Source organism: Saccopteryx leptura, chromosome 1 (genome assembly GCF_036850995.1).
Source record: "Saccopteryx leptura isolate mSacLep1 chromosome 1, mSacLep1_pri_phased_curated, whole genome shotgun sequence".
In the NCBI taxonomy this organism is placed as follows: Eukaryota; Metazoa; Chordata; class Mammalia; order Chiroptera; family Emballonuridae; genus Saccopteryx; species Saccopteryx leptura.
Genome location: NC_089503.1, coordinates 368,451,193 through 368,473,673, shown reverse-complemented (window position 1 = coordinate 368,473,673; position 22,481 = coordinate 368,451,193). Strand labels below are relative to the sequence as shown.

Genomic DNA, 22,481 nt, shown 5'->3' with positions numbered 1-22,481 from the left:
GACGCTCCCCTGCAAATTCTTCTCTCCATACTCAAACCCTAGCCGCACTCCCAACCCTTCACACTTACAGGTGTGAGATTGGGTTCTTTAGAGACCATGCTGTACCATTTTACCCAGCAGAGGGAACTAGAGCACCAAATCAGTGCAGAAGTATTCAGGACCCCATTGTGCGCGCGAGCACACACAGACACAGACACAGACACAGGCTCACACACGCTCACACACGCTATTCGGCTTCATATTTGCCCTGTGATTTTTAGATACTGAAGAATAATGTCACAGGATTGAAAATAAATTCTGATTAAAGTCAATTCCGGGGAAATACTGAAAAAGGAGATGTTTTGTAGGTAAGTGTGTGTCGCCGCTGCCACGCCTCAGAAGTCCCTGCGATACGTCAGCATGATGCCCTGTTTTAGGTTTGGCCTTCTGGCAGTCTGATGCTTCCATATTTCCCATTCCCCAAGCTTCGAAACAACCTGCTAAGGTCATACGACGTCTCTGTGGTCTTCTGAGTCCAGGCTTTACACACAGTCTTCAAACCATGGGACTTTCTACTTAAGCAAACAGGGATGATCCAGTTCCTGCCCTCTCCTATTTGGTCCACAAAGTAGGAAATGGTGAGTTTAGATTGAAGTACAATCCATCTCAGCAGTCATGTTTGGGAGGAATGGGATATGAACTTCTAATCATGCCAAACCCTTCTCAAGGCCCAAGAAGTTTTCTGAAGTGCCATCATTTTTTCTCTTTCTTCACAGCCCTGGACCTGTGCTTTTTAGCACTGGTGCAACGCTGCCTGTCTTCCCCTCATCAGAAGGCATTTTAATGTCATATGCTTTTCTAGGGTCTGAAAGTAGTTAAATGCATTCCATTAACCATTTAACTAGTGCTCTTTTCTAGGAAAGCAAGGCTTTTGGGCAGAGTGCACTCCTCAGATAAAAACAGATGACACAATAGATAATCACAGCCTTAGGCATGACTCACCCTTTCCAGCAGCCATGGGTTTCTTCCTTACCCAAGGCAGGGAATATAGACCCCAAATGCAACCACGCAGTTAGCCCAGAAGGGCTCCTCAAAGTGTATCCTAATGCCATGGATTTACTTTTATTAAAAGAGAGGAGAGAGGGATTATATAACAGATAAGGATTTAAGATGGTCTTGAAGAGTCAGCAAGGATTCTAGTGACCAGTCATTCTGGTTGTGCAGCATCAATGACGTAGAGGGAAGTGGGAGAGTCTCTTCTTTGAAGTTTGAACTTACCAACTTGAAATGTCTCCCAGTGGCTGGCTGGCTGGGTTCCATCCTCGGTCAGTGGTTAAGATATAACGCAATGGACAGAAAGTTTTCAGTAACTTCAACAATGCTAATAATTCATTAATATTTTTTAAATAGCCTAACCTGTGGTGGTACAATGAATAAAGTGTCAACCTGGAACGTTGAGGTCACTGGTTCAAAACCTTGGGCTTGCCTGGTCAAGGCACATATGGAAGTTGAGGCTTCCTGCTCCTCCCCTCCTTCTGTCTCTGTATCTGTCTCTGTCTCTCCTCTCTCCAAAATGAATAAAATCTTTAAAAATATTTTTAAATGTATTAAATGCCTGCATTAAGATAATATACCAATAGAAAATTAATATTTAGACAGGTTAAAAAAGGGGAGGGACAAGGACAAGAAACAGAGTAGTAAGGGGAGAGGAATAGTTAGTAGAAAAGAAACTCTTTGGGCAGGGTGTGGCAGATAGCCACCAATAACTGTTTCAGGTGCCACTGGTGGATTTCTCCTGGATCCCTGAACTTGATGCCCATTAGTGAAACCCAACAGGGATTTGCTCTGACAAGCAGCAATACAACTAAAGCATTGTCTGTATTCGTAGTAGCCTACTCAAGACATGGAGATACGCCTTCTGTGTCAGGCTTGCTACTCTATCATGTTCCTAAATTGACTCATTATTGTTAATCTGAAAATAAAAAGGCCTTTCTAGGTGAGATTCGACACATTTATTGAGATCAATAAGAGCAGCTATTCAGGATCATTAATTGAGACAGAACCCAAATAATGTTCCGATTAGGAGACAAAGGCAATGGGTATTTATGAGAAAGAGAAGGTGAACAATTACATCAATAGAAGGAAAGCATTTCTCTTGGTGCAGAAGACATAACATAGTGATGTTTATTCTAAATAGTGTTTTTAATTTTTCAGTCCAGTAAGTCAGCAGTTCAGTAGTCATAATAATTGCTTTCTTATCTTTGCAAACGGTTCTTTTGAAAGGCACACATTTGCTTAGGCCCAATCCAAAGGTTATTTGGTCTGTTTCATATTACAAAGATTTGAGACCTAAGACCTGCAAGGTAGTTTCTCTGGCCGGTAGCTCCCGCTCCGTTTTGTGTTATTGTTTACATGAACCAAAACAGCTGTTATAAAAATCAGGTTCCTGGACCCCATCTCAGACTTAGTGATTCCAATGTCTGGGCACCAGGGTTTTGTTTGCTTTTTATTTTCTTTTATTTGCTTTTTATTTTTATTTTAAGCTTCTTGGTGCTAATGAATCCTTTTTCCTTCTTTTTCAAATGTTTCAAGAAGAGGTTTACATTTTCTCTTAAGGAATAATAATTTAATCAAGTTCTGTAAAAAGCACAAAGTGAGAACACCTATGGTCCTGAGAGTCTTTCGGTTCACTTATTTGTAGTCTTCCCACATAGTTTTCTCTTGAAGGAGCTGTGATTCCCCTTGGTTCTGCTCTTTTCATTGCCACTGCAGGTAGGCATAATAAACTAGAGATCAGCATCCTGTAGGTCTTCGGTCAACAAATATAGAGTGTTCGGATGGAAATATGCAAAGCCCCGTCTGCAGGAACTGAGAGGGTGTAGAACTGCAAGTATTGACAATAAAATAAACTGAATATGGAAAAATAGATAATACAGCAGATTAGGGACAAGATAGTTGCATTGGCTCATTGAACATCCATAAACAACAGAGAAATAACCGTGAATAATCCTCAGCTCCTGTCCCCAGAAGCAGTATACGGGTAGGTAGGTAACGTTGTTGTTGTTCTTGTTTTTAATTTTTCAATTACAGTTCACATTCAATATTATTCTGTATCTGTTTCAGATGTACAGCATAGACAATCATGCACTTTACAGGGCGGTCGCCCATACTTCAAGAACCCACCTGGCCACATCCATCGTTATTACGATATTACTGACTATATTCTCTGAGCTGTAATTTACATCTCTGTGACTATCCCGGACAGAGCCCTTTCCCAGAGCTGGGAGAAAAGCGCGCTTGAGCTCAGGACACCGGCGGGGCGGTGAGGGCTGCGGTGGAGGGAAGAAACGAGCTTCCCTTCTACTTCAGTACATCCAAGAGCCCCTCCCGACCTCTGGACAAACTGCTAGAACCGCAGCCTCCATTCAATAACCTCCTCCTACCCCGCCCAACTGTTCCCACGTCCCAGCGTCTGCAGCCGAGAGGGGCGGAGCCAGTTCCGCAACGCCCACTAACCGCGCCCCTTTCTTCGCGTTCTTCTTACCGCGAGAACACGAAGTCCCGCTCGCGACGCAAGCGTAGACCTGTCACTCGGGCACCTCAGGCCCCTCCCACCACTCGCGGGTGCTCGGGATGTTTGGCGTTACCATGGAGCTTCAGGTGGCCAGAGAAAGCCGCTGGTCGCCTAGGCAACCAGAGAGCGACAAAACCCGTCCCAGCTGGCAGCGGCGTAGCGGCTGCGATGGTGTCCAACCCCGTGCATGGCCTGCCCTTTCTCCCTGGCTCGTCCTTTACGGACTGCACGGTGAGGACTTATCCGCCCGACCCCCACCTGCCTTGCCTGTCCTCACCCTCCGGAGGCTTCGGGGGGCTCGCCGCTTAGTGCACCTCCTCTCTCCTCCACCCAGGAGTGTTCTCTCTCTCTTCAAGCCAGTCCTCTACCCCGACCCTGTTCTCTCTTCCCGCCGCAATTCTGTCGTCCTCCCCCTCATCCTCTCCGCTACCCATTATCCTCCGCTCCAGCCCTTTCTATAGTAGTTTTTCCACGCCACCCTGGCAGTCTGTTGGCCTCATTCACTTAGTCTGTTGGCTTAGCCTTGTTCTTCCTTGCTGCTCCATTCTGCTCTAGCCCCTGCTTCTTCTCCCTCTGGACCACTGTTTCCCCACCTTACTTCCAAAACTCTCTGTCTCTCTGTCTAGATCCTCTCGCAGAATCCTCTCCCACACTATACTCCTTGCTGCCCGACTCCATCTTTAACCACTTACCACCTCCCCACGCCTCGGCCCTTCTCCCGCTCTGCATCTCTACACCTTCATCCTCCTTCCCACAGCTCCATCCCACCCTTTCTCCCCAGGCCCGCCCATCTCTCCCTGCCTCCCTCTCCTACATCCTGGACCCAGCAATCTTTCTCACTCCCAGCCCCGTTTTCTGTCTGATATTTCATTTTTTTCCCCACCAAGTCCTTTTCCACAGTGTGCATTCTTCTTATTTTTTATTTAATTTATTGTGTTTACATAGATTCTAATCTTGCCCCGATTGCATCCCCCCTCCCCCGTGTTCCCCTCAACATCTCCCTTTCCCCCTCCCAAAAGCTCCCTCCCCTTCCCTTCAGGTTTAATTCCATTTCTCAGTCCACATTGTTTCTTGGATTCCTCAATTTAGTGAGGTCATATGATATTTTTCTTTCTCTGCCTGGCTTATTTTACTTAACATAATAGTTTCCATGTCCATCCATGTTGTTGCAAAAGGTAATATTTCCTTCTTTTTCGTGGCCCCATAGTATTCCATTGTATAAATGTACCATGGCTTTTTAATCCACTCGTCCACTGAGGGACACTTGGGCTGTTTCCAGATCTTCGCTATTGTGAACAATGCTGCCCTAAACATGGGGGTGCATTTCTTTTTTTGAATCAGTGATATGGTGTTCTTGAGATATATTCCTAAAAGTGGGATGGCTGGGTCAAAAGGCAGTTCCATTTTTAATTTTTTGAGGAATCTCCATACTGTTTTCCACAGAGGCTGCACCAGTCTGCATTCCCACCAGCAGTGCAGGAGGGTTCCCTTTTCTCCACATCCTTGCCAGCACCTACTTTGTGTTGTTTTGTTAATGAGCACCATTCTGACTGGTGTGAGGTGGTATCTCATTGTGGTTTTAATTTGTATTTCTCTAATGATTAGTGATGTTGAACGTTTTTTCATCTATTGGCCATCTGTATGTCCTTTTTGGAGAAGTGTCTATTCATTTCTTTTGCCCATTTTTTGATTGGATTGCTTGTCTTCCTGGTATTGAGTTTTACAAGTTCTTTATAAATTTTGGTTAACCCTTTATCAGATGTATTGTCGAATATGCTCTCCCATTGTGTGATTTGTCTTTCTATTCTGTTCATATTGTCTTTAGTTGTTCAAAAGCTTTTTAGTTTGATATAGTCCCATTTATTTATCCTGTCTTTTATTTCACTTGCCCATGGAGATAAGTCAGCAAATATATTGCTGTGAGAGATGTCGGAGAGCTTACTGCCTTTGTTTTCTTCTAAGATACTTATGGTTTCACGGCTTATATTTAAGTCTTTTATCCATTTTAAGTTTATTTTTGTGACTGGTGTAAGTTGGTGGTCCCTTTTCTGTCCAGCACTACTGCCTTGTCTACAATTTGGTCTCGCCTTCTCTCCATTGTTTTATCTTCTTTCTCAATTGTTTCTCCAAAAAATTAGACTTTCGATACAGACCCATCTTCCTCCCAAACTGTCCTTCCCAGCTTTGAAAAAGATAATTTCATTCCAGTACCTTCAACCACAATTTTCTCCCTACCCCTAACCCTATTGTTTTTGCTCTAATATTTTAATAAAAGATTCATGTTGAGTTTGTTTTGCCCTTTTCTGACCTTAAGTGTGTTTGGTTGCATTTTCTAGACAAAATTGAAGAGAGAAAAATGCTTTTTCCTCCTAACATAGGTTAGCCCTTGAAAAATTATTTAGCATTTGTTTTAATTCTAACAGCATTACTGAAATATATTTTTGAAAGATCAATATTGAGATTCAGTAGGCTGATTATCATAGATGAGACAATAACAATTTATATTTATATAGGGTAATAATTTAAGCTATAAATTCCTCTCCGTGGTCATTAAGGTAAGATAAAATACATAGTCAAATTATTAAGGAGGGGTGAAATTAAAAGGTTGTTGAGAGAATTTGGATTCTGAATCTCTTCTTCAAATTATTCCTGCATTAAGACCCAGCATCACAGATTTTTCACTTCAGTGGACTTTTCAGTTTTATGTAATTTAGGAAATGGGGGCACATTCCTGCCCTTTGGAGGAGCAGCCTAAACGTTTGATGTTGGTGAGTGTGAGTTACCCACAAGCAGGGGTGAGTTGATATGGGAATTACAGCGGTGTGGACGGGAGGTGCCAGGCTCTAAGAACATACTGCTTGACTACAAGTAAGATGAATTATGCATTGGGCATTTTTCATATTTTTAAGGCATTAGGCAAGTATCAACTGACTTGCCTTATTTGAAATTTGAAAAACATGGTCATTAGGTCCTCCAGCGCTGAAGGACTACATATGTATAACACTCACAGAATTAGGAACCATAATGACTAAGAAGGGTGAGAGGCCTTAGATGGCCTTATCTGGGGTGCTCATAGCAATCCACTAATAAAGGTCATATGCTGAATGACGATGGTGATGTCTGTCTCAAACAAGGAAAGCAAATGAAGCAGCTGCTGTTGCTTCTGTTTTTAGAGGTGGAAGAGGAAGAGCTGGAAGTTACAGTTTACCCAGTCAAGAAGTCCGCTCAGCCCATGTTGTTCTGTGTCACATGTGTTGTGCGTCTGGAGCAGCACTTGTCAACTAGCTTGTGCCCCTGAATGTGTGACCCTTAAAAAAGAATCCACAGTTCCTAATTCTTTTAGCAAAAGAAGTTTATTTTATATTAGTTCGGATCTTGAAAGGTGGTAGATTGGCTGCAAACAAATTAGATAAATAAGACATTTTTTCATAAAAATATATATTTTATGATTTATCCTAAATTTTATGTACATATGTTTACATGTATGTGTATTTGTAGGTCTGTGTATATATACATGCATATTCACATGATTTTGAAAGTAACCTCCCATTACAAAGGACATAAAAAGGAAAAATATTTCATCAAATAAACCTCTGATCTTTTCTTTCCATTATCTTTTCCAGCTTTATTGAGATATAAAGGACATATAACATTGTATAAATTTAAAATGTACAACTGGTAGATTTGATACACATATTCTGCAAAGTGATTAAGACTACTGTTTTAATTACTATAGCTTTGTAACATACAAACTACAGTTGACCCTTGAACAACTCAGGGGTTAAAGGCTCACACCTCCCGCACAGTTGAAAATTTGCATATAACTATAGTTGGCCCTCTGCGTGTATGGATTTCTAACCACATAATTGATGCTTGAACAACACTGGTTTGAACTGCAAGGGTCAATTGAAAAAGCTGCATGAGTAAGTGGACCTGTACATTTCAAACCTGCCTGTAAGTTATTCAAGGGTCACTATAATTTGAAATCAGGAAGTGCGATGCCTGCAGCTTTGTTTTTTCTCAGCATCACTTTGGCTAGTCAGGGTCTTTTGTGGCGCCATACAGATTTTAGGATTTTTTTCTCTTTCTGTAAAAACTACTATTGGAATTTTAGTAGAGATTGCATTGGATATATAGGCTGCTTTGGGTATTCTGGGCTTTTTAATAATATTAAATCTTCTAGCCATGAACACAGGTTATCTTTCCATTTGTTTATGTGTTCAATTTCTTTCATCGAAGTCTTATAGTTTTCTGTGTACAGATCTTTCATCTCATTGGTTAAATTTATTCCTAAGTGTTTTATTTTTTGTCATGATTTTGTGAATGGGATTGTTTTATTTCTTTTTTCAGATATTTCATTGTTAATGTACAGAAAGAGAACTAATTATGTTAATTTTGTATCCTGTACCTTTACTGAATGTGTTGATAAGTTCTGAGGGTTTTTTGGTTTGTTTGTTTTGTTTTTTGTGGAGTCTTTAGCGTTTTCTAAGTGTAAGATTATATTATCTACAAACAAAGGGAGTTTTACTTTTTCCTTTCCAATTTGGATGCCTTTTATTTCTTCATCTAGTCTGATTGTTCTGTCTAGGAGTTTCAGCACTCTGTTGAACAGGACTAGGGAGAGTGGGCATTTTGTCTTGGTCCTGACTTGAAGAGGAAAAGCTTTCAACTTTTCACCATTGAGTGTGATGTTAGCTATCTCTGGGCTTGTCATATATGTCCTTAACTATGTTGCGGTATGTTCCTTCTATACTCAATTTATTGAGAGTTTTTATCCTGAGTGGATGTTGTATTGCTTTTTATTCATCTATTGAGATGATCATATTATTTTTATCTTTTGTTCTATTAATGTGCTGTATCACATTTATTAATTTGTGTATATTGAAACATCCTTGCATTTCAGGAATGAATGCCACTTGATCATGGTATGTGATCCTTTTAACAAGCTGCTGAATTTAGTTTACTAGTATTTTTTTATTATTTTTGCATGTTATTCCATCAGGGATATTGGTCTGTAATTTTCTTGTAGTATCCTTGTTTGGTTTTGGTATCATGGTAATGCTGGCCTTTTAAAATGAATTTGGGAGTGTTCCCTCCTCTTAAACCTTTTTGGATGAGTTTGAGAAAGATCTGCTTGATTTTTCTTTACAAGTTTGGTGGACTTCGCTAGTGAAAGTATCTGGTCCTAGGCTTTTCTTGTTGATTGATTTTTGATTGTTTATTCACTTTCCTGTTTATTATTGGTCAGTTCAGATTTTCTATTTCTTCACAATTCAGTCTTGTTAGATTGTATGTTTCTAGGAATTTATTCATTTATTTTCAGTTATCCAGTGTGTTGGCGTATACCTGTTCATAGTAGTTTCTCATGAATCTTTGTATTTCTGTAGTATCAGGTATGTATCCTTCTATTTCTGTTTTTATTTTTTTGAATCTTCCATTTTTTTCTTAATTTATCTAAATGTTTATAAATTTTGTTTATCTTTTTAGAAAACCTGCTCTTAGTTTTGTTGATCTTCTCAATGGTTTTTCTAGTCTTTATTTCATTTATTTTTGCTCTGATTCATGTAATTTTCTTCCTTCTGCTGTCTTTGTGCTTAGTTCTTTTAGTTCTTTTTCTAGTTTGTTGAGGTTTATTTATTTTTTATTTTTTATTTATTTTGAGGAGGAGGGCCTTGATAAGAAGGACTTGGGCCCCCCACCAGCGGCGCCGGGGAATGGGTCTTCCTTACGCCACATTTCCCGCCCCCCCACCGCGGGCCGGGATTCGGCACTGGGCTCTTCCCTGCTCACTCGCCATTACTGAGGGAATCCTGGTTAGTTTCTTTTCCTCCGCTGACAAATATGCTTAAATTTAGTGGGTCGCCATGTTTGTTGAGGTTTAAAGTGAGGTGGTTTATTTGAGTTTTTTGCTCCTTTTTTAAAATTTGTTTTTCAATTACAGTTGGCATGCAGTATTATATTAGTCTCAGTGCAACGTAGTGATTAGACAGTTATATACCTTATATAGTAATTATCCTGATAAATGTAGTACTCTTCTGACACCATACTTACAGATCTTTCGTGTTTCATAATGCATGACTTCATTGCTATAAAAATTCCCACTTAGAACTGCTTTTGCAGCATCCAAATGGTTTTCAAATGTTGTGCTTCATTTTTGTTTGAAGGTACTTTTTTATTTCCCTTTGCTTTCTTTGACCCATTGGCTATTCAGTCGTGTTTTGTTTAATTTCAACGTATTTTTGAATTTTCCAGCTTTCTTTCCGTTTCTTCATATCATTGTGGTCAAAAGAAGATACTTGGTATAATTCCAATCTGCTGAAACTTGTTTTGTGGCCTTTCATATGATATATTCTGAAGAATAAAGGATGTGTATTCTGCTACTACTGTTCTATTTATGTCTATTAAATTCATTTGATTTGGCCCTGGCCGGTTGGCTCAGCGGTAGAGCGTCGGCCTGGCGTGCAGAAGTCCCGGGTTCGATTCCCGGCCAGGGCACATAGGAGAAGTGCCCATTTGCTTCTCCACCCCCCCTTTCCTCTCTGTCTCTCCCTTCCCCTCCCGCAGCCAAGGCTCCATTGGAGCAAAGATGGCCTGGGCGCTGGGGATGGCTCCTTGGCCTCTGTCCCAGGCGCTAGAGTGGCTCTGGTCGTGGCAGAGACTCGCCCCGGAGGGACAGAGCATCGCCTCCTGGTGGGCAGAGCGTCGCCGCTGGTGGGCATGCCGGGTGGATCCTGGTCGGGCGCATGCGGGAGTCTGTCTGGCTGTCTCTCCCCGTTTCCAGCTTAAAAAATAAATAAATAAATAAATTCATTTGATTTAAGTGTAGTTCCAGTTCAACATTTCCTTGTTGATTTTCTATCTGATTGATCTATCTATTGTTGAAAATGGAGGATTGAAGTCCCCTATTATTATTATTTTTTTTGTATATTTCTCTCTTCAGATCTGTTAGTATTTCCTTAATATATTTAGGTGTCTGATGTTAGGTACACATATATTTTGATTTATATATATATTATTATTATGATTTTTAACTGGAGTTAAAACACTTTTTTTTAAGCAGACAGGAAGGGAGGTGAGAAGCATCAACTCATAGTTGTGGCATCTTAGCTGTTCATTGATTGCTTTCTCATATGCTCCTTGAATGGGGGGCTCCAGCTGAGCCAGTGACCCTCTTACTCAAGCCAGTGACCTTGAGCTCAAGCCAGTGACCTTGGGCTCAAGCCAGAGACTTTGGGGTCATGTCCATGACCTCACACTCAAGCCGGCGACCCTGGGGTTTCAAACCTGGGTCTTCAGTGTCCCAGGCCACTGCGCCACTGCCTTGTCAGGCTATGATTTTTATATTTTCTTGATGAATTGACTCCCTTATTATATAATGATTATCTTTGTCTCATATTACCATTTTTGGTTAAAATCTATTTTGTCTGATATAAGTACAGCTTCTCCTGCTTTCTTTTGGTTTCCACTTGCATGGAATATCTTTTTCCATCCCTTCATCTTCAGCCCATGTGCCGCCTTAAAGCTGAAGTACGTCTCTTGTAAGCAGCATATGGTTAGGTCTTTAAAAAAAAATCATTCAGCTTGCCTTTTGATTGAAGATATAAATTCATTTACACAGAGTGTAATTATTGAGAGGTAGGACTTACTAGTACCACCTCTTGTTTTCTGGCTGTTTTGTAGTTCCTTGTTCATTTCTTCTTCCCTTGATGTCTTCCTATTGATTATTTTCCATAGTGGTATGCTTTGATTCCCTTCTCTTTATCATTTGTGAATCCACTGTAGGTTTTTGCTTTGTGGTTACCATGAAGCTTACATAAAGAAAAAAAAAATAATATATATATATATATATATATATATATATGTCTGTATTACACTTCTAACCACTCATCTTTGATCATGTACAAAAACTTTATGCTTTTGCATTCTTCCTTTATGCTTTTCATGTCAACATTCACATCTTTTTACATTCTGTATCCATTAACAATTGTTGAAGCTATAACTGTTTTTACTACTTTGTCCTTTAACCTTACACTAAAGTTGAGAAATTCACGTATCACCATATTATAGTATTAGGGTATTCTGAATCTGACTATATGCTTACCTTTACCTGCATGTTATATATTTTCATGTTATAAATTAATGCCTTTTATTTCAGTTGAAGAACTTCTTATAGTATTTCTCTTAAGTTAGGTTGAGTGGTGATGAAGTCTTTGTTTATTAGGGATAGTTTTTATCTCATCTTTAGTACTAAAACACAACTTTTTTGGGTAAAATATTATTGATTGGTAGTTGTTCTTTTAGCACTTTGAATATATCCTCTCATTATCTCCTGGCTTGCAAAGTCTCTGCTGAGAAATCTGTGACAGCCTTATGGAGGGGCCCTTGGATGAGAGATTACTTTTTTTTTTTTTTTTACTGTTTCTAAAAATTCTCTTTGTCTTTGATTTTAGATAGCTTTATTATCTGTGTTTTGCAGAAGATTGTTTGTTTTTTGTGACAGAGACAGAGAGAGGGATAGACAGACAGGAAGGGAGAGAAATGAGAAGCATCAATTCTTTAGTTGTTCATTGATTGCTTTCTTAAATATGCCTTGACCCGGGGGGGCTACAGTAGACCAAGTGACCCCTTGCTCAAGCAGTGACCTTGGGCTCAAGCTGGTGAGCCTTGCTCAAACCAGATGACCCCACGCTCAAGCTGGCAACCTTGGGGTTTCAAACCTGGATTCTCCGCGTCCCAGTCCAACGCTCTATCCACTGCACCACCGCCTGGTCAGGCATGCAGAAGATTAGTTTGATTTGACATTTTGAAGTAACCCCATTAGCTTCATGAACTTGGATATCCAACTTTTTCCCCAGGATTGGAAAGTTCTCAGCCATTATTTCTTTAAATAAGCATGCTACTCCTTTCTTCTTCTCTTCTTGTTCTGGGACTCCCAAGAGGCATACATTATTTCTCTTATGACTGTCCTATAAGTCGCATAGGCTTTCTTTGTTCATTTTCATTCTTTTTCTTTTTGCTCTGCTGATTGGATTAATTTCAATTGATTTGTTTTCTAGCTCACAAGTTCTTTTTTTACTAGTTCAAGTTTTCTGTTAAAGCTACTATTGAATTCTTCAGTTCAGTCATTTTATTCTTCAGCTCCAAAATTTCTATTTTTTAAAATATTTTTTATCTCTTTTTTTTAACCTCTCATTTTTTTCTTGTATTGTTTTCCTGATATTGTTAAATCATTTATTTTTGTTCTTTTGTAGCTCTCTAAACATCTTTAGGACAATTATTTAGAGGTGGAATTTTTTTATTAGGCAGTTTTTGGTTCTTCATTTTTGGGGGCCAGCAAGCACTATAGATTTACTGTATTCTTTTGGTAGAGTCATATTTGTCTCATTTCTCATGATCCCTGTAGTCTTGGATAGATATCTTCACATTTGAAAAAACAGTCACGGCCCTGGCCGGTTGGCTCAGTGGTAGAGCGTCGGCCTAGCGTGCGGGGAACCCGGGTTTGATTCCCGGCCAGGGCACACAGGAGAAGCGCCCATTTGCTTCTCCACCCCCCCCCCTTCCTCTCTGTCTCTCTCTTCCCCTCCTGCAGCCAAGGCTCCATTGGAGCAAAGATGGCCCGGGTGCTGGGGATGGCTCCTTGGCCTCTGCCCCAGGCACTAGAGTGGCTCTGGTCGCGGCAGAGCGACGTCCCGGAGGGGCAGAGCATCGCCCCCTGGTGGGCGTGCCGGGTGGATCCCGGTCAGGCGCATGCGGGAGTCTGTCTGACTGTCTCTCCCCATTTCCAGCTTCAGAAAGATACAAAAAAAACCAAACAAACAAAAAAACAAAACAGTCACCTCTGCCAATCTTTATGGACTGACTTTGGTAACAATTGTTTTACCTGCTGGAAGGGGTATGCTGAAGCATTCTGTGATCCTGAGTCTAGTGCTGCATGCAGGGGCACCTAGTGTCAGGGTGTGTAGCGGTACTAGGTCTGGCAGGGTTGTGGGTGGGGATGATGTGTCTTTGGCTCTGGCTGCTGGGGTCTACAGCATTGACAACTGTGTGGTCCTTGGCAAGTGCTGTAGGCATTCTGCAGTGGCTGCAAGGCCGTGAGGGTCTTCCATGGCACCACGCACCTCTAAGTTCAGCACCTAGGGACTAGGCCGGCCAGCCCTGGCAACTCAGAGCCAGTGGTGTGCACATGCTCAGCTGCAGGGGGACTAGATGCAGGTGGCAAGGTAGTGGAAGGGGCTTTTTGCAGACACACGCATAGTGGTGGGGGCTAGAGCAGGCAGCAGGGTCTGGGGCAAATGATGCACTGACTGGCAGCTACAGAGGCCCTGGGTATCAGCATGCGCTCCTGTGGCTGCACACCTTCTCCAGGCGCACACTCTCCCCTGGGCGTGCACACTGCAGTAGAAGCCTGTGATGCGGGTCAGGATAGTTACATGCAGGTGCATAGCAAGAGAGGCCAGCTCCAAGCTCATGCAGCTGTTCTTGCTACTGGCTTCAGGTAGGTGACAAAATCTACTGCGTTTGTGCACTGAGCAGCTCTCTGTGGACCACAGTCACTCCCACTCAGGGCCAGGTGCCCCTGCTTTCCTTCCTCGTTCCTCGCTGGCTTTACACACATCAGCTTTGCTGGTCTGGGGGGGGGGTGAAACTGAAGTGGGACTTCGTGTTATGCCCCAAAGACTAGCGCAGCTGGTTGCTCGCCCTCTCTTTTTTTCTTGGCAAGGGAAACTCTTTCTAGCTGGGCAGCTCCCTCTTGGCGCTGAGCAGTGCCGGCCTGGGATAGGATGATGCTGCCAAGATGAAATGGTCTTCCTTCTCTTTCTGTGAGATTATTGCCATATTTTTTGTTCTGTGTTGCTAAAAACCTCCTAAGCAGACTCCAGAACTCTTCCAGAGCTGTTTTTGTTTGTTTGTTTGTTTGTTTATGGATGGTTGTCTCATCATTGGTCTTTGTGAAGGGATGGGAGACAAGGGCCTCCTATGTTACCATTTTGGTCTCTGTCTTCAAAATTATTTCTTTTACACTTTTTTTTTATTTAATCTTTTGGTTTCTTCTAATAAGAATGAGTTCATTGAGGGGAAAAAAGTCAACATAATTCAGAAATGTATAATATGGACAGAGAGCAGTCACCAAACCTAGTCTCTGTTCAGGCACATGTGTGCATGCTTGTAATTATAGTACACATATAATTTCATATGCTGCTTTTGGGGGCTTATTAAATCAAGTATTTCCCCCCAGATTGCCACATAGTCTTTAAAACCAGTATTTTAATGACTGCATAATAGTCCACTAAGTGAATTTCCCATTTTTCATGTTTGTCTTTTCAATTGTTTCTAATGTTTTTACTGTTGTAATTAACATTTTAATGGTCAACTTTAGGCATATTGTTTTTTTTCCATAATTTTGGATTATTTCCTGAAAATAAAAAATTGAGGTGGAATTACTGAATTCAAGACTTTAAATATATAATATCTACTTTCTTTCCAAAGAGTTGGTGAATGTATCAGTGTCATTGTAACAAGAAAGGTCTTTTCATTTCAGGTAAAAATTGATTTCACAGAACCAGTTCTTCTAGGTTCAATGGTTTCTGACCACTGGGTAAGATGAAAAACATGGGAAGACTAGTGAAAAATTAGTATTTTAAGAAACTAAATTTAATGTTTCAGTTTTTTTAATGAGAAGTGAGCTGGTAATTAGTTGGGTATTCCAGAGCAGGGCTTTATGTCTTAAACTCATGATGATGCTTTCCTCATTTCTGACCAAGTATTTTAGCTTAAAATACAAGAACCTTATACATACTGTAGGTAAACGTTTTGATACAAGGTTTGCGATGTTTATAAGCAAAGGTTTAAGTTATATTTTTGAAAGTTAGCCCTTTTACCTAACAATTTGTATTAATGACACACTTCTTTTTTTCTTCTTCTTCAGAAAACAGCATTTCATAGAAGCCAGACACTGGGCTACAGGAATGGCTATGCAATTGCCCGACGTCCAACAGTCGGGATTGGCGGGGATCGACTCCAGTTCAACCAGCTATCCCAGGCGGACCTGGACGAGTTGGCCAATAAAGTGCCACTTCTAACTTACGGCCCACCCAAGCCGGCCCCACCTTCAAATTTTATTCCTGCACATGTGGCTTTTGACAAAAAGGTATCGTCTGGGATTTTAGGGCACCCCTTGAATTCCAATTTCTGAGAGCCAGCTGTTTCCAGAGAAGTCGACAATAAACCACAGGTTTTCCAGAGTGCTCTGAGGAGAAAATTGTTTGAATGCCTCAACCCTTAGTCATAGACAGCTGAGCTCAAGATTGAAAGAGCCTTTCTTTAGGCAGGAAGCCGATTACAGAGAATAACTCCCCATAGACTTCACTGAAATACTTTCCAAACACAGTTAAAGAAAAGTTGGGTGAGTTATGAATTCTTGAATTCATATTGCTCTATGTTCACCTGCTGTGTGTTTTCTACTTTTTAAAAGTTTTACATTCTGTAATGTGACAAATCCTTAGTCACCATGAAATGCAAAATGTCCTCATGACAACTCCATCTAGTGTCAGCTCTCTCTAGGCTGTCTGCATAAACTTTTGTTTTTCTGGGACCATTTCTGGTTTGGCACAACATAACCAAAGGGTGGTGAGACATTTTTGTTTGTTTCTCATTTACCCTTACACTTTTGTGATGTGGGTTTCCTTATTTCCATCTGCTGACGCTTCCACATCATCCTGGATTTTCCTTGTCATTGTCTCTTGTTCACTGAGGTGAGGTCATCCTAACTCCGGCCGTGCAAGAGAAGTACTCATGGCACTTTTAAGAAACTCAGATGCTTCCCTGATCCTCAATGATTCTGAGTTCCAGATGATTTTTATGTATAACTGCGTCTGAGAATGACTGACCAGTTTTTATGTTGTCTTTCCTGATTTACTCCCAGCCAATTTTTTTTTGTCTTTTAATTTTATCATTTTCATTCAGCTAGTCTATTGATTACATATTGAAGCTGGAGGTTGGAAGATACAAAATAGTCTGGTGGTAGAACTAAGCCATTGACATTAATAACCACTTTATTTAAACAATGTTTTTAGTGTATCGGCCAGGATCCATGTAACTCCCTCTTCCCCATCTGAACACATTTGAGAGGACCAGTGCACATCTCTGTTCACAGACCAAACCTAAGCATCCACTAACTGGTATCAGTTACATGACTGGATATTTCTCTACCTTTTTCTTGTTTCTCTTCTCTGTTTAGAGCTGTGACAGGCACTACAGAATCAGTAGATTAGGGAGAGGGGTGAGAATTCAGGAGAGGAGCGGGATAGGTATTTCACAGTTTATCAAGATCTAAATCCTGGTGGGGTCAATTTGTATCGAAAAGAATAGCAAATAACTACTATAAACTAGAAAGCTTTGAAGTTATACATGTTATGAAAAAGTATTATTAAAATACAGAGAAGGAGAAATTGTGCCTGAGTAGGAAATAGCCTTCTTTTTTATCTATGTTATTTTATGCTAATTGTCTTGACTTAATTTATGCTTTTAACATAGTATTCATTATTCATTTTCATAATGGGCATCCAGGAAGTATACTTATATTTTAACTTTTCTATTTATCTTTCTCAAATCATCAAAATTTTTAGATAAATGATCCTTACTATAGATAATGAGGTAGAGAATAGTTAAATGCATGGTTTTGAAACTAAGATTTTTTTTTTTTTTTTGCAGTAGGGAATTATAATTTTCCTGAATAAAATCTGTTTAAATTTGTTAAGGAATACCCAGAGTCTACTTATTAGCCAACATATACTGTCTGTCTGTATATACATATTTGTTGTTGTTTGTTTGTTTTTGAAAGAAAGGAGCGGAGAGAGAGGGAGGAGATTTCTAAGAGGCATCAACTTGTGGTTACTTCACTTTAGTTTCCATATTTTGGGCATCCTCTGTACTGGCTCTCATCTTTAGCGTATAACTTCATTTCTTATGCAGGTGATAACGACAGGATCTCTGCTGTGTGCACCCTCAACCTTCTCTGTGCTCCGGTACAATTCTCGGTTTTCTTCGTGGTCACCCACTGCATTTTGCTTCCCAGGGTCATGTCTCACTCTGTGTTCCTGATGTTATTCTTCCTTCATCTCATTCATCTTTAACTTTCATACTATTTTTATTTCAAACGTGTAAGTATTTCTTTACCTAGGGCTGTACTATCCTGCCCTAAAAAACCTTTCTACCTTATGACCCTTTAAACAACTTGCTTTTTCACTTGACTGTCAGATCACTCACAGTCTGACTTCTGTCTGCTTGAGGCCTCAAGCCCGAACTGGTCTGTGTCTGTCTCTGCCAGCACTCTCTTGCCCTGGTTGCAGTATTTGCACGGTTGACCCTCTCTTCCTTCTTGAAACCTGGCTTTTCTCTTGCTCCACTGATTCCTCCTTCTCCTGGTTTTCCTCCCTCTGTAGCTGGTTGCTCCTACTTTGGCCTCCTTTGGCCTCTCACTTTTAACTGTAAGCCTTTTTTTTTTTTTTTTTTTTTAATTTTTGAAGCTGGAAACGGGGAGAGACAGTCAGACAGACTCCCGCATGTGCCCGACCGGGATCCACCCGGCACGCCCACCAGGGGCGATGCTCTGCCCACCAGGGGGCGATGCTCTGCCCCTCCGGGGCGTCGCTCTGCCGAGACCAGAGCTGCTCTAGCGCCTGGGGCAGAGGCCAAGGAGCCATCCCCAGCGCCCGGGCCATCCTTGCTCCAATGGAGCCTCGGCTGCAGGAGGGGAAGAGAGAGACAGAGAGGAAGGGGGGGGGGGGTGGAGAAGCAAATGGGCGCTTCTCCTATGTGCCCTGGCCGGGAATCGAACCCGGGTCCCCCGCACCCCAGGCCGACGCTCTACCGCTGAACCAACCAGCCAGGGCCTTAACTGTAAGCCTTTTAAAGGGTCTGTTCTCATTCTTTATTTTATATTCTTCAGAGACCTCACCCATTCGTGGTTTCCAACTCTGACCTTTTTAAAACTGCCGTGGGATATCTTCACCTGGATGAACTGTTGGCAAAAGCTGAGCTGTACCTTATTTATTTTTTGGCTTCAAAGGGATATCTTTGATTTTTCAAAATGATTACATGGTCACAATTCACTACTGTAGAATCACAAAGATAGGAGATTAGGATTCATCTGTAACAATCAGGATTTGTTTTTAAATAACTCATTTAAATATTTTTAAATAGCACTTAAGAAATTTGGATATTCTTTAAAGTGTGTGTGTGTGTGTGTGTGTGTGTGTTTCCTCCCTGCCTCCCATTCTAAGGCCAAGACCGAGTTCCTGTTGCCAAAGGCACCCTCGCCCTCCCATCTTAGAAGGCAGATGGCACAGGAGAGAGCTGAGCTGCAGGGCCGGTCTTCTGTCTTCTTTCCTTTGTACTCGCTCCTTCGGTCCACACTCATGGCTTGAAACTCCTTTACACGCCGATATGCTGTGTCCCAAATTTGTAATTGCCTATCTGACATCTCCTCTTTAGTGTTTAAAAGACATCTAAATTAAACATGCTCAAAACTTCGCTCCTGATTTGTCTCCTATCCCCCAAGTCTGCTCCTCGACAGTCTACCCCATATCAGTATGATAGCAATTCTGTCCTTCTACTTATCTGGGTCAAAATGTTTGTGTCATCTTAATTTTTCTCTAATATTGACTTCTCTTCAGACCCAGGCCTGCGTCCCAAATTAACCCCTGCTATATCAACTTGTATTGTCACCTAAACTCAGCAAGTCTAAACCTGAGCTCCCCATCTGCCCTACCAAAATTATCTTCTTTTTTTTTTTTTTTTTTTTGTATTTTTCTGAAGCTGGAAACGGGGAGAGACAGTCAGACAGACTCCTGCATGCGCCCAACCGGATCCACCTGGCACGCCCACCAGGGGCAACGCTCTGCCCACCAGGGGGAGATGCTCTGCCCCTCCGGGGCGTTGCTCTGTCGCGACCAGAGCCACTCTAGCGCCTGGGGCAGAGGCCAAGGAGCCATCCCCAGTGCCTGGGCCATCTCTGCTCCAATGGAGCCACGGCTGCGGGAGGGGAAGAGAGAGACAGAGAGGAAGGAGCAGAAGTGGAGAAGCAGATGGGCGCCTCTCCTGTGTGCCCTGGCTGGGAATCGAACCTGGGACCCCTGCACGCCAGGCCGACGCTCTACCACTGAGCCAACCGGCCAGGGCTTGGAGGGGCTTTCAGTCTCATGGTCGTGCCCAGCACCCTGCTGCTCCCTCATTGTCTACGTACTGTGCTGGGTTTACATCCTCTGCTTCTGTTGCTGGAATCTACTCTTGTCCCCTTCTCTTAAACTTTCTCTGATCACTTTAGCTCACACAGATTCCTTTTCTGAACCACTACAGCACCTGTTATCTAAGAAGCAGTGAGGTGTGTTGAGATAACTTTGGGCTATGAGTCTACAGACTGAGCTTAGCTCTGGCCCTAACCCCCCCTGTGGCCTCAGACAAGCCGCTCTGCCACTCTGAGCCTCAGTTTCCTCCTTCCTAACATGAGGGAGGTTTAAATAGCTGACTAATTCTGGCTCTTACATTTTGTATATTTATGAACCTGCAGCTCAAATACAGGCCCTTTCATGTATGAATTACTGATGCTGTCCTCCCTTAGTGACCATGTCCCCATTTCAATTCTTTGTAGTTGATCTAAAATGTTACTTTAATGTGACTTTTATATTTTGCTTTTATCATATTATTTTTTCCTTTAGACATTCTATTACATTAACCCTTTTATCTTTTTATTAGGAGTTTTAAGACCTTCACTCTATTCCATTCATGTTTCCCTTGTTCTCTTGTGGTTTTTACCTTGTTCTTTCACAGTACACTCTATTCCTTTTTAGCAATAACGTTTATGTCTAAAGTTATTTTATCTTTTCATTCAGCCATATTTGTATCTCCACTAAAGGGTCTCTTTGTTTTGTTGCTTTTATTCTAGTAGAATTTGCCTACTTAGAACATTCTTCTAATACTTTTTATCCCTGAGAAAGATATTAGAAACAGAATACTAGAAATTTAAAAATCAATCCCAAAGCATGCCAACATAAGCTTTTTATAATATTTTTAACTTTGAAAAGATGTCCCCGGACAAGCCATTTGGACTTCACAGCAACGCCGTTGCTCTCCAGAGGACTAGGGTTTGCTCGTCATCTCTATTTCTTTTTTTTTTAACATTTTTATTTTTATTTTTTTTTTATTTATTTATTCATTTTCGAGAGGAGAGGGAGAGACAGAGAGAGAGAAGGGGGGGAGGAGCTGGAAGCATCAACTCCCATATGTGCCTTGACCAGGCAAGCCCAGGGCTTCGAACCGGCGACCTCCGCATTTCTAGGTCGACGCTTTATCCACTGCGCCACCACAGGTCAGGCCCCGTCATCTCTATTTCTGAGCACAGTTCTCCGGCCGCCCGTGGTGGATTCTGTGATAGATTGATGATTTGAGAGTGATTCCTGTAAAGCTTCTAGTAATGAATACGTCAGTGGTATGTATTTACAAGGGCTCCACTTCTAAACAAATGGACTTGAGCCTTTCTTTTTCATTTTGAAACCAAAAGTCAGAGTCTTGTCCAAATTTCTTACTCTTTCTACAAATTCTTAGAGGGATTTTTGATATGGAAGTGAAGCAGTAGAGTTAAGGTCTTTAAGCCATCTCATGAAGGAACACATTAGTAAATAGTCTACACAAAGCGTCAGTATTCAAATCAAGATCAGCGAACGTGTCTGTATAGGGCCAATAGAAAATATGTTGGGCTTTGCAGCTATCTGGGTTTGCTTGAACTGCTGTAATAATATACCACAGAGTAGAGGCTTAAACAATATAACTTTCTTTTCTCAGTGTTCTGGGGGCTAGAAGACCAAGATCAAGCTTCCTGCCAGTTTGGTCTCTGGTGAGGGCTCTATTCTGACTTGCAGATGCTGCCTTCTTGCTGTGACCTCACATGGCCTTTCCTCCGTGTATGCTGGGGGGGCAGGCAGGGAGGAATGCCATTATTTCTATTGGATTAGGACCCCACCCTTAGAGCCTCATTTAAGCTTAATTACCTCATAAAGACCGTATCTCCAAATATAGTCACATCCAGAGTTAGGGCTTCAACATGAATTTTTGAGGAGAACACAATTCAGACCATAGCAGCGGCCCAAACGATGTCAATCACAACTACCCACAACTCTGCCCTTGTGACGGGAAAGCAGACATTAGCAAACAAGTGTTCATTATTTATGTAATTATTTGTGGAGACTGAAATTTGAATTTCATATAATTTCCATGTCTTGTGAAATTTTATTCTGTTAATTTTTTTTAACCATTTGAATATGTAAAAAGCCATTCTTAGCTTGTATACAAAAACAGGTGGCAGGGGTGGATTTCTCGCATGGGCCATAAATTTGGCAATCTTTGATTTTGAAGGTAAGAGTAACAAATAGTCAAAATCCTTGAGTGATTCTGTTTGCAAGAGAGTACCTGATATTTTTTGGATGAGAAACTAATATACCACCATTTCTTCTTCCCTTATGTGTAATAGGTGCTAAAATTTGATGCCTATTTCCAAGAAGATGTTCCTCTGTCAACGGAGGAGCATTATAGGATCCGTCAGGTGAACATATACTACTACCTAGAAGATGACAGCATGTCAGTCATAGAGCCCGTTGTGGAGAACTCGGGGATGCCGCAGGGCAAGCTCATCAAACGCCAGCGGCTCCCCAAGAACGACCGGGGAGACCACTACCACTGGAAAGACCTCAATCGAGGGATAAACATTACAATTTACGGGAAAACTTTCCGCATTGTTGAATGTGACCGATTCACACAGGTATAACACATAGGTTTGGAAGCTGTGGTGTCTGATGCATTCTAATTTATGGAAGGATACATTTCATTTATTAGGGTAAGGTAAGCTGCCCTGTATGGATCATTATATAGGTTGATT

At 41.4% G+C, this 22,481-nt stretch overlaps 1 protein-coding gene and 1 non-coding gene across 2 annotated transcripts in view; one reads left to right on the top strand and one right to left on the bottom strand.

The window, feature by feature from the left end:
• The first annotated feature begins 3,584 nt into the window (after window positions 1-3,584).
• The window catches only part of EFHC1 (EF-hand domain containing 1), a 65,455-nt gene continuing 46,558 nt past the window's right edge, over window positions 3,585-22,481 (top strand). The window contains exons 1-3 of the mRNA XM_066359209.1: window positions 3,585-3,784; window positions 15,480-15,701; window positions 22,077-22,364. Of these exons, the coding sequence (XP_066215306.1) occupies window positions 3,722-3,784; window positions 15,480-15,701; window positions 22,077-22,364 (573 nt within the window). The 5' untranslated portion in view covers window positions 3,585-3,721. The remainder of the gene's footprint in view (window positions 3,785-15,479; window positions 15,702-22,076; window positions 22,365-22,481) is intronic.
• Window positions 18,369-18,444, bottom strand: TRNAP-GGG (transfer RNA proline (anticodon GGG)). The gene has a single exon. It is a non-coding gene; the product is annotated as a tRNA-Pro (tRNA).